General features: G+C 37.1%; 1 protein-coding gene across 7 annotated transcripts in view; it reads right to left on the bottom strand.

Annotated features, from left to right (window-relative positions):
• Positions 1 to 7,124: 7,124 nt before the first annotated feature.
• CDCA2 (cell division cycle associated 2) overlaps positions 7,125 to 12,533 on the bottom strand; it is a 67,012-nt gene continuing 61,603 nt past the window's right edge. For all 7 annotated transcript variants that reach the window (XM_014533088.1, XM_014533090.1, XM_005885927.2 and 4 more), the window contains 2 exons: positions 11,200 to 11,371; positions 7,125 to 8,367 (listed from right to left, as the gene is read on the bottom strand). In XM_014533088.1, the coding sequence (XP_014388574.1) occupies positions 7,244 to 8,367; positions 11,200 to 11,371 (1,296 nt within the window). In that variant the 3' untranslated portion in view covers positions 7,125 to 7,243. The remainder of the gene's footprint in view (positions 8,368 to 11,199; positions 11,372 to 12,533) is intronic.

The raw sequence follows: 12,533 nt of genomic DNA, 5'->3' as shown, positions 1-12,533 counted from the left end.
CACAGGGTCACTGGAAATCACCCAAGACTAACACCAGGTTTTTCAGGTCTGAGTTAGGGAATACTTCTGAAATCTTCATTCCCAACGTGTACTTAAAACAAGAAAAGACTGGTCATGTTGGATTATAGCTCCGTTTTGAACAATTAGAAAATGAACATTGTTCATGTTCCTATTTTAGGCATAAAATCACACGCTTTACCTCCTAGTGCCTGGCATCTAAACTTACATGATTTGAAAAGTCCTTTAACTCACTTTCTCTATGAAGATTAAACAGTTTGACACCAATTTTATACTGAAAAAAAATGTACTTCACTGGTTGGACCATACATTTGGAAGAATCTATTTTTGCCAGCACCTGATGCTACTTAGCAGCTATTTGATAGCCTCTGTAGAGAAAACAATGACATTTATTTCGTGTTCACCCATGAGCACCCTGAATATCAGAACACTGGAAATGCAGGTTGTTTTTAAATGGCAGAAATAGAAATGCCACTAACAAAACACCACATTTAACTATTTATAAAGCAAACTTTAAGTGGGTGAATAAGGCCACGCACGAGAATAGAACATTAGATGTAATAAAAAAAAGTAACAGTTACCTTTACATTTCAGCACTTTAAAACTCACACATAAACTACACTTGTAGGAATTTGAAACTTTAAAAAATGACATAACTTGAATTTCATGCTTTACATCTAAATCCAAAATGCCTGCAGTTGGCACCCCCGCAGGCCACTTTCATCATCGAGAATATAAATTAAACCACTGAATCAGACAATGTGTGTGCCATGAACAACTGAGAAAAGGGAAGACTTAAGAAAAGCTGGTCTCCACTAGTCTTTGGAAATTTTGGAAATGCTGACCTACCCCTGAGAAAATGCAAACTTGTATTTTTCTTTAATGTGCTTGCTCATTTATTTTTCTTTTCATATGTGATATAGAAGCAGTTCCAGACAATCCTGCTTCCAAACATCCTAAAATTCTCTAAAACCTTTCTCATAAATCTTAAAATTAAGGTCACAGCAGGCTAAGGATAATCTTGGTTGAAGCTGGGGGGCAGAAGTATGGACCAGGAGAGTGGCAGTAGTTATTAATCTTCTCACTAAAGCTATTGTTACTCGTAGTCTGTATCACCATTTCACAAAAAGCAGACAAGCATCAAAGAATGTATAAGAATGAACAAAGCAGCACAATATTAGACACACTTGAAATTGTTAGGCCACAGTACATTAGTAAACTAGTTCATTCCAGAGCCAAGTCAAAGATATGAAATAATCTTCAAATAAATTTAAGACAAAAAACACCACTTTTTTGTATGTGCTATGACTTATTGTAACTTAATTTCATCCCAGTACTGCTCATTTGATCTAGGACTCCAAGCCCAGATTTGGCCCTGCAGACATACAAAACCTGGTAGTACAACACAGAAATGCACCAGCATTCAAGAGGAGAGATTCCTCCAGATTATTCATAGGTTAGAACAGCCGTGGGCAAACTACGGCCCGTTTGAAATGAATAAAACTAAAAAAAAAAAGACTGTACCCTTTTATGTAATGATGTTTACTTTGAATTTATATTAGTTCACACAAACACTCCATCCATGCTTTTGTCCCGGCCCTCCGGTCCAGTTTAAGAACCCATTGTGGCCCTCGAGTCAAAAAGTTTGCCCACCCCTGGGTTAGAATATAATGGGAAGTTAAGAAAAATACTTAAAAAAACAAGTATGTGTATGAAATGAATCCAACTTACATTGTCTGGTCTCAGTAAGTAAACTTGAAAGGATGTTTGAAGTAGAACGTGCCTTTGGATCCCCATTCTTCTAAAACTTGTATCAGTGAACTTTAAGTATCACTTCATCACTTCTTCCAGAAAATATAAAACAAGCTTGAACTGATCAGAAGCTGATGCCACCAGGGCTGAGAGGTCCAGGGCATTTCTTTATAATCAGACCCTATGTTTTACTAGTAATTCTGCCCCTTAGAGTACTGAGCCTCCTGAAGGCAGTGATCACACTTAGAAGTTGTGCCTGGAACACAGATGAATGAATCCACAATCTGCCTGCCTAGGGAGACCTGGTAACATTTTCCCATGTTAAGAAATAATTCTCAAATGCTAAGGCCATTTTCTGACATTTTTGTGTGTGACAATTTCAATACCAAACCAAACTATAATAAAACCTTAATTTCTGAGAAATGAATCAGACTTATTAGATAACTTAATTTTTTTAGCAAACTTAATTTTGAATCTTATTTTAATTTAACTCCCTTCATTCTCTTACTGATAAAATATTGCACAATGTTTAAAAAGAGAATTCTTTCTCAATAACTAATCTTAAAGTGACTAGGGGTGATTTTAAATTATGAACTTTAGCAAACCAGTTTACCAGAAGATGAGGTTGAATGTGTAAGTACCCCAAGGAAGTTGATCTCCTTACCATATTTCTAATAGCATAGTATTTACTGACTTTTTGCCCTAAATGGCAATACAGATCTGGTACAATTGTAGGCTCCAGATAGAATTGGTTGGTCAAGCTTCTACTGTCCTCTTCCCTCACAAAAAGAACTTTAACGGTAGCCGGGTTGGCACGGTGGATAGAGCACTGGCCCGCAACCTGGGCATGTGCCCTTGACTGGAATCGAACCTGCAACCCTCAGTCCTCGGGCCAACACTCTATCCACTGAGCCAAACCAGGTAGGGCTGTCTTTTTGTTGTTGTTGTTTGTTTTTTTAAAGAACTTTAAACATTTACTATGACCCAGATTCACAGTAAACATTTTTTAGAGTCAAGATGGTGTGATGGTGGTTACAGAGACACACAGATCAATGGAACAGAATAAAAGTCCAGAAATAGACCTACACATATGCCAACTAATTGCAACAAAGGTGCCATTGTCATTCAATGAGAAATGCATAATCTTTTCAACAAATGATTTCCATTAAGAAAAAAAAAAAAAGCCCTTGCCTTACACAATATACAAAAATTAACTCAACGTAGACCGAATACCTGTATAAGAAAACATAGGAGAAAATCTCAGTGCCCTTGAGTCATGCAAAGATTTCTTGGATAAGACACAAAAGCACGAACCATTAAAGAATAAAATGGATAAATTAGATTATAACAAAATTTATGTCTGCTCTTCAAAAGACACTGCTAAGAAAATAAAAAGACTAGCCACTGACTGGGAAAAAATATTTGCAGACATATATCTAATAAAGGCCTTGCATCCAAATATACACAGAACTCTTTCAATTCAATGAGACAAAAAAACAACAACAACCATGAGCAGTGGAATTGACACTTCAATAAAGAGGATATAAGGATGGCAAACAAAATAGAAAAAGATGTTTATTAGGAAAATATACATCAAAACCACAATGAGATAATACTATTGTACCACATCCTACTAGAATGCCTATAATGAAAGGGACTGACAGTACCAGGTGCTGGTGAAAATGTGAAGCTACTGGGACAACTTTGCTGCAGGTAAGAATGCAAAATGGTGCAGCCCTTCATAAAGCTTGGTGGTTTCGCAGCTAAACAGTTAAAACATATCCCAATAGTACCTCCCAGGAATCCCACTCCTAAGCATTTACCCCAAGATAAATGAAAACACATGTCTATAAAAAATATCCTTATGTGACTGTGTATAAGAGCTTTATTTGGAACAACCAAAAAACAACAACAACAAAACAAAACAGAAACAACCCAAATAGCCATCAATTGGTGAATAAACAAATTGGTACACCCATAAAATGGACTACTACTTAGCAATAAACAGAAATCAACTACTTATGACATGCGACATTGATGAATCTCAAAAGCTTTATGCTAGATTTAAAAAGGACATATATACTATATGATCCCATTTATATGATATTCTGGAAAAGGCAAAACTATAAGGATAGCTATCAGTGAGGGAGGGGCTGTGAGGGGCCAGGTTGAGGGAGAAGGGACTGACAGCAAGGAGGTAGGAGAGAACCTTTGGGGTGATGAATATGTTCTATTACTTGGCTGTGGTAGTGGTTACAGGACTTGATGAATTTGCCAAAATTCAAACTGTAAGTTCAAAAGGGGTGAACTTTATTGTAGGTTAATTATTCCTCAAGAAACCTGGTGTAAAAAAAGAAAAAGCCCTTTTAATATAAAGCATGAATCAGGTATTATTAATCATTTTTTCTTCTTAGGCCAAATCTAAATTTGACCCTTAATTCTATGACTTAAGTGCCTGTGGGAACAGTAGGAGAAAATGGAAGCCAAGTGGCAGGACAATATGAGAGACAGAAAGAAGGCAAAGATGCCAAATTCTTTATAAAGGGGCTTTGCCAGGTATAATTTATAAAAGAGAACTTAATAACCATTTTAATTTCAGGGAATTTATCTTATATTTTCACACAAACCCAGTGTGGCTTAATTTTCAATAACAACAAAAAAAAGACAAGCAGCATGCATTAGGAAGGAAATGACTACATTATAAATACCAAAGTTATGTAATTCTACGAAAGGGCTTAAAATACTGAAGAGCACTAGGGCTCCCGATGTTAAGACTGAGGATACTCAGTATTTTGTTGAATAAAAAATCAAGTTGCAGAATGGCACGTATAGTGATCCCATCAGAAAACAAGCCCATAGTCGTGTTTACACAGGGAAGGTCTGGAAGCTGTACGGGCTGTTAACAGGGTTTACATTTAAGAAAGCTGTAGGACGCTTGCACGGGTGGGAGAAAACAGTTTTTAATCTTGTAAAATCGTCTACTTTTTTCAATAGCCACATGTTACTTTTGTAATAAAAATGAGTAAAAATGAGTTAAAGGGAGGTTCCCTCAGCAGCAGCAGCAAGAGGCCCTGGCTCTAGATAGGGGTGCAGGAGAAACTCCAGATGTCATGCTGCCATCTTCTGGAACAAACAAGAATTTACAGAAGCGGGAAAAGATGAGAAGAAGTTGTTCTAAGGTTAAATGTCAATGGTTACAGCAGTAAAAAAGGTCAGAAAAAAATGATTTTGGAGCCAAGTTTTTGATTAAACCACAAGTGAAAACCATTAAAAAAAGAAAGCATGGCAAATACAGAAATCTTTAACTTTTTGCAAGTTTTATGATTCAAATGAGACGTAAAGGATAAAACTGTACCTAAGTTTCTTTAATTTTTCAGAGCTGATCTTTTTAGGAAAAATGAATTTGTTCTTTAGAAATAGCAACAAAATATTCACATTGAAACACTGAAACCAACACAACTTGTAAAATGTTTTTGTATTTTTAAATGTAGATGCTAGAAAATGAGAACAGCTTTGTATTTGAAAATTCAAGAAAAAAAAAAAAACCACACACAAAAATGTTTTCCTCATCCTCATGAACACTTTTGAGGAATAAAACAAAGCATGTGAAATTTTAAAAAGTCAAAGACAACTGATTTTATAGATCACCATACAATTACAAGGGGAGAAAATAACAATCTTTTTTTTTAACCCTCATGTTAAACAAAGGAGAAATACAAATATTTAACAGAAAACAAAACCCTCTAACATCTTATATTTCTGAAAGTTTTTTTCTTTTTTAATTACCAAAACCAAAAAGCTTCCTAAGAAGTTAGTTTTTCTTTTTCTGTGGTTTGTTTTCAGTGGTATCCATTTGCCAACCACACTAAACTATAAAAGAGGGGGAAAGTCCATAAATAATTTACGTGTGAAGATAAAAGAATTTTTTAAACAATCCACCCTTTAGCAGAAGAAATTGGGGATCACTTTGAGTGTTAATGTAAAATACATTAGTCTTTAGCAGCAGGAGTTCCAGACCTATTGGTGCCAAGAAGGTAACAAATAGTCTCTCTCGGAGGAGGGGAAATGGGCGCTCAGCAGGCGCCTCCTTCCCTGTTGTGTTATTTATAGAGAGCCCTATTTGTTAACAGGTTTCTGCTATATTGGAGAGGGAGAGTTTAATGATTTAAAGGATTCCAAAGACAATTGTGTAATGATACAATGATTTATGCACATTCACAAATTCCAGATATACAGGCTTTAGATTTTCAAACTGCTATTGCCAAAGTGGCGACAGGATACAGGATAGATATACTGCCATATGGCTGAGGCATAACTAGAAAATCCGAGACAAGTGACAGTACTTGACATAGTGAAATAAAGATAGCAAGGCTGGAAAAGGCCTTGTTAAAAAAGAAATTAGCGACCTACTGCCGCTTTGAATAAGTTTTTTGGATTTAAAAAAATTTCTTTAAGGAGAACCACAAAATAAATCCCAAATTACCTGTGACTAATTTGAATAATCTGGGAAATGAGTCTTCAACTAAACTGCTACAGCCACCTCACCCAACAAAGCATGTAAGAATACTGTTTGAGTTACAAAATGCTTTCACATTCGTTATTTATAAATTATATTTTCATTTTATAATGATAGATTTATCATACAGGGTGGGACAAAAGCAGGTTTACAGTTGTGAGGACACAAAACAGTTTATTCTTGTAATAATATTTATGAATTATTGTATCATTTTCTATACGAACAACTGTAAACCTGCTTTTGCCCCACTTTGTATTCGGGTCATTAAAAGATTTCCAAAATTCCATGTTTGAAATTTGATTTTAATATAAGTATTAAAAATTTAATCTGAGACAGATAAAGCAAGTCATTTAAGCTTCTTTTAACTTTAACTCAAGAAACAAGTTTTATAATTCATCTACTCTAATTGTCAAACTTTTTAACCAGTTTTTTTTTCAGTATTTTTAAAATAAAAACACTTTAACACCTTTCCACCTTGTATTAACCTCCAATTTTCATCATTACATTAATTATATCAATATGGTTTTGTTTTGCTTTTTCAAAAAAAACCCTCTTCTCATCCAGATGTAATGAGGTGGTAAATATGTACTAATGTAAAATGAAACTTAAGAGACATATTATCGGCTCTATAAACAATCCTTTTTTGCAAAATACTAATAAAGCATTTACCATGTAGGGAAAGAAGGACATATTTAATAGAATGTTTTCTTTTCGAATGATAAAGCAATTCACTTGTTTCTACTTAAAAGTAGGTTCAACTCAAGTGATTTTATTTGAAACTTTGAAAACACTGAAATCGCACAGGAACCAGGAAGAACCTTTTAAGCACGGACAGTTACCTTCTCTCTGGCCAAAGGTTCCACAGATGTCAGTTATTCTGCAGTTCTCCGATATGGCTAATGCTCTCGATGTCCTTTAGAGAGCTTTCTCCCTTCTGGCTGAGAAGGTTCTTCCTGTTCAGCATTCTGACTTAGTATTCTCATTGTTTCCAAGTGCAGATGTACAAAAGCTCTTCCTCCTTCTCTGAGGGAAAGTGGAAGAATTCGCTGCTAAGCCCTCACTGTTTTCTTGATCTGATGTGGAGTAGAGTGGACATGGTGGTTGTCTGGACACAGCTTTTCTTCTGGGGGACATTTCCAGTCCTCTGCTGTCAAATGTATGCATTGTTCTCCTTTTGGTTCTTTGGGAAGGGCAGGAAGTGGAAGGAAGTGGAAGTGAAATCCATACAAGTCCTTCATTTTCCAAATCTTTCTGTAGCCTTGTGCTACGTCTGACTTTTGTTTCCCGATTGGTTCTCTGAAAGGTTTGCTCTAGGGAGTCAGATAAATCTTTATACAGTTCAGAATTTTCCAAACTAATTTCGACAGAGCTGCCCACACTGTAGGAAGGTTTGTGACTTCCATCAGTTTCTAAGTGTAAACTTTGACCATCAGGATAACACACAGAGCGTCGTCTTCTACGTTTCTGTTCACAGCTCCCACCACTGCCACTTGCTGCTGACTTTCTTCGTACATCCCGACTTCGACTTTTCTTTTCTTTTCTATTGTCAGTTAAGACATCCTCTGAATAACCACATTCTTTTGGTGAGCCAGATAGTAAATACTTGGTCTGCAGTTTTCCTTCAGTAGCTCTTAAGAAGTCATCCTGTTGTTCACACTGTATATCACCTGGAACTTTCATGTGAAAGTAGTTTTCCACATTTTGATCAGCAGCAGAAAATTCTTGGGGCTGCATGAGAAAAGCTGACTGTGGACCATCTGATACAATGGGTTTTTCAGCCACAGAAGCACAAGAAACATGACTGTTTTCATTCTCCGTCCCAGTTTTTAGGTCATTTTCACTTTCCCACCTAATTTCTGCTTTTGGAATAATTTTACTTGTACAGATTTTTACAGTATTTATACTTGAATCTTGATCAAAAGTGGAATTAATAAGCAACAAGGAACTTTTTATGTGAGAGCTGCAGAATTCAGACACACCGTGCTTATTAGACTCTGGATTCAAGTCTGAGTGCTGAGGGAGACGGTTCTTTCTTTCTGGAGGCTTCCTGTCTTCAAGTTCACCATTTGAGTTGAAATCATCTATGGGCATGTAAATAAGTTTGAATCTAATTAAAAAGTAACCATAAAAATAAACTTTAACAATCAAATGGGTTCCATATTGTAGTCTGTTTTAAACTTCCAAAAAATCACAAGATGTATAAAATATTACATTGTACCTGTCCTATCTGTCATCATCCTTTCTCTTTTAGTTCTTCCCCAGGCCACAGGTTAAGAAAACATGTAGTTAATGTTTGAATTAATAAAGCACAAAACCTCAGACCAGGAAAATGAGAACTGTATCTTAAATTGCTTTCATTCTAATGTACTTGCCACACTATAAGGTCAGTTAGCTATATTTCCCATTTCCCTAAAAATGAATTACTGAAAATGGGCAATGTCCTGCTTCTGAAATCTTCTATCAATGTTTCCCCTGAATAGTTTGCGTGTAAAGCTAAAAGAATTTTTTAAAACAATCTACCTTTTAGCAGAAGAAATTGAGGATCACTTTAAGAAAACTTGGAATTCTGGGGCTTACTGGCTTCACTAAAAGGGTACTCCCTGAAGACACTCAAGTCTTATGCCCTGTGTTAAAAAATTAACATAAACTGAATTGTACTCTCATGTAGAGCCATTTTTATTTCAATATTCTAAAAATCTCTTCTGCCTCAATCGCTGACTAAAATTCCTCCTCCAGAAAACTAAGCCGTATGGAGCCTGTCCTGTGTTCTCAGTACACTGTGTGACATCACAGGGGAAAAAAATCAAGGGTGAGAACACCTCGTTATGGTTCTCAAGTTATGTAACACAGCGTAAATGAGTTCAGGCCTTATTTGTTCTAAAACTCAATACTATTAAATACCATCTTTCTTGTTATCTCATATAATGTTTTAATTCATCAGTCAAATGAGTATAAAAAATGTTCTAAACAAAATCAAACTGGCAGACATATATAACAAGCTGGAAAAAAAAAACTACAAAAAAATTTTCTCTTTGAAAGGCATATATATGCACTAGAAGCCCACTGCACGAAATTCATGCACTTGGGAGGCGGGGGGTCCCTCAGCCCGGCCTGCGCCCTCTTGCAGTCCAGGAGCCCACAGGGAGCAGGCTTAAGCCAGCAGTTGGACATCCTTAGCGCTGCCGCAGAGCTCCCGCCACCACCGCTGCGCTCGCCAGCCATGAGCCCGGCTTCTGGCTGAGCAGCACTCCCCCTTTGGGAGCACACTGACCACTAGGGGGCAGCTCCTGCATTGAGCATCTTCCCCCGGTGGTCAGTGCGCGTCATAGCGACTGGTCGTTCCGCCATTTGGTCGATTTGTATATTAGTCTTTTATTACATAGGATGTTTGGGGTACTTCAAATCATGCCATGTAAAGCTAGAGATTAACAAAGGGCAGGATCCACTCAGTGCCACCCATTAATATGTCCCTTGGGCTCTTTATACAACTTCAAAAATGGATATTCATGTATTGTTCATGAAATTAAATACTCAAGAAAAAAGTAGGCGAGAGGAATGGAGGCAGGCAGAGAGGGAGAGAATGAGAGAGAGAGAGAGAGAGAGAGAAACATGGAGAGGAAAGGAAAGAAGGAAGGAAGGAAGGAAGGAAGGAGGGAAGGAAGGAAGACAGGAAGGAAGAAAAGAAGGAAGGGAACTGCTTTAAACCCTTGTAACAGTTGGTTATATATAGATTTTTTAAAATTGCTTCAGGTATTAAAAAAAACCCTAATTCTCTAATAAGATGCAAGACAGAAAAAAAAATACTATTATTTAAACATCTTTAAAGAAAAACAACTGCTTTGGAATTGGGGATAAGACTTCATTTCCAGTCTCAAGGGGACCGCAATTTGCAGGGAATGGAGGCAGACAGATCACTATAAACCAGGTGGGAAGGAGTAATGTGAACAGTTTTCCTGGAAAGGCAGCCAGCTCAGCTAAACTAAATCGTAAGGAGAGCAGCATTCGGCCACCCCCCGTCCCAAGATAAACCACCTGAAAGGCTGGGACAGGAGAGCGCTGCTCTGCAGGTGCCCGGGGCTGGAGGAGCTGCCTGGGGCTGGAGGAGCCTGGTGTGACTGGATGGGTCCTGTGTTTAAACTTTTGTGCTTTCCCGAAATTAAAAAGGAGGCAGAAGCCAAGAGTTTAAAGTGGCATGTACCATATTCATCCTTGAATCTGTTATAAATCCTATACGGTATGTTGCAAAAGGAATGCAGGCTAAAAATATTGGATGACTGACAAAGGTAGGTATTTTAAAAATGATTCTATACAAAATTAACACACCAAATGAACACATACTTATTATGTGTAGCAAGTTTTGTTAATTTAAAACCCCGGCATTATAAAGCAGGTACAACTTCAATTTTTATCTAACTAGAATATTTAGCAACTCCGTCTTTGCTTTTAAACAAAGCTTTCAAGGTGATCAAGCTCAATTTACAAATGGCATTTATAGAAGATGCTTAATAGGGCCAACTCTACTGAAATGCAGGAAAGTATATTTTTTAACTGTTGTCCTTAATTCATATTAGATGTATCTAGTGTCGAGCCATCACCTCATTCACTTTTAATGATGGGCTATTCCTCCAAACAGAATTCATTTTACTTTAACAAAATGCTTTCAAAAGGAAAAAGAAACAGGATGAAAAAAGTATTTCTCCTAAAACTATGAGTTTCTTTGGGGGGAAGATCCAGAGCTTCCATCAACATCTGAAAGGGTCTAGGTGACGTAAAAGTTGCACACTGCTGCTTCCTTAACATGCCTGTGGTAAGATGAAAAGTTGTTTTTTTTCTTTATTTACAATTTACATGGTGAATGGGAAAAAGGGAAAAAATAGAGAGAAATAGCAACAAAGAAGGTGAAGAGAAGAGACCTGAAAACTTCCTGCGGATGCTTGGAACTGAAGGCGACATCTCATAGAGTTCAGGCAGCTCAGGAATAGGACTTAGAAGCGGCTTCTTAGACGCAATGTCTCTTTCCCCATACAGAGTCTTCTCAACGCCTTTCTTTCTTCTTCCTTTCTTCTTTCGGCAACTTTTCAAAACCTGAAAAAATGTATTAAAACACAGTAACTGAGAAAGATATAGCACCATATACAATTTTGACCCTTTAATTTCGATTGAAACACTTAAAACCATTCATCTCATTTAAAATTTCAGCAATCTGATTTGGGGTAGGGGGTGAGGTTCCTTACACAAAGTCAAATAAAATATAAAGCAGAACTCAATGAACAAATTGTAGCAAAAACGTTTTGTATTGCCATAAAGCATTGCCAAAATAAACTCAGGATAAGTAAAAAATAGATTAGAGAGACTGGACAGACTTAAGACATGGGGTATTTGTAACCACCCTGTAGTTAGGATGACTCAGCATTAATTTCAGGAGTTACCTACTGCAAGCCATGTGGGGGAGGGGGCACGTTTTCTCCCCCAGATCTGGATGAAGAAACAAGAGGTGTGTACATCAAGTTTGAAGAGAACACACAGCTGGCTGAGCTGACGCAAACAAGATTTGTTCAAGATTAAAATGCATAGGTCAAAATAAAATGGATCTTTAACAAGCACAAGTAGATGAGAAGCAAAGATTGGGAATAATTGATAAAAAACATATGGGTTCTATAAAAATAAAAAAACTGCTTACTAATATCTGCAATGCAGTATTAAATTTAATTCTGACTGCCATTTCAGTAACTGGGAACTAATGTCCTATGTTAAGAAGTTTCATATGGAAAAGACTTGAGGGAAAGTTAAACACTGTATTGAAATAATAGATTATGAGTAAAAAATATACTCAGTGTGATACCATATGAGAGAACCAGATCAGGTCAACATAAGAAACATGTTTTTAACAATGCTTCTTAGAAAATGGAATTCACACAAACATTCATGGAGATACTGCTATGTGCAGGTAATACCTTCCTAGGTATGAGACAAAACACACTGGATGTGGAGATATATATATATATATAGATATAGATAGATATAGATATAGATATAGATGATATAGATATATTACTAGGGGCCCGGTGCATGAAATTCGTGCACAGGAGGGGGGGGTCTCCTCAGCGCAGCCTGCACCCTCTCCAATCCAGGATCGGGCCTAAACCGGCAGTCGGACATCCCTCTCACAATCCTGGACTGATGGCTCCTAATCGCTCACCTGCCTGCCTGCCTGCCTGCCTGCCTGGTCGTCCCTAATTCGCCCCCC

Source organism: Myotis brandtii, unplaced genomic scaffold (assembly GCF_000412655.1).
Source record: "Myotis brandtii unplaced genomic scaffold, ASM41265v1 scaffold94, whole genome shotgun sequence".
In the NCBI taxonomy this organism is placed as follows: domain Eukaryota; kingdom Metazoa; phylum Chordata; class Mammalia; order Chiroptera; family Vespertilionidae; genus Myotis; species Myotis brandtii.
The sequence above is the reverse complement of the archived record's forward strand: the minus strand, read 5'-3'. Positions and strand labels throughout refer to the sequence as shown.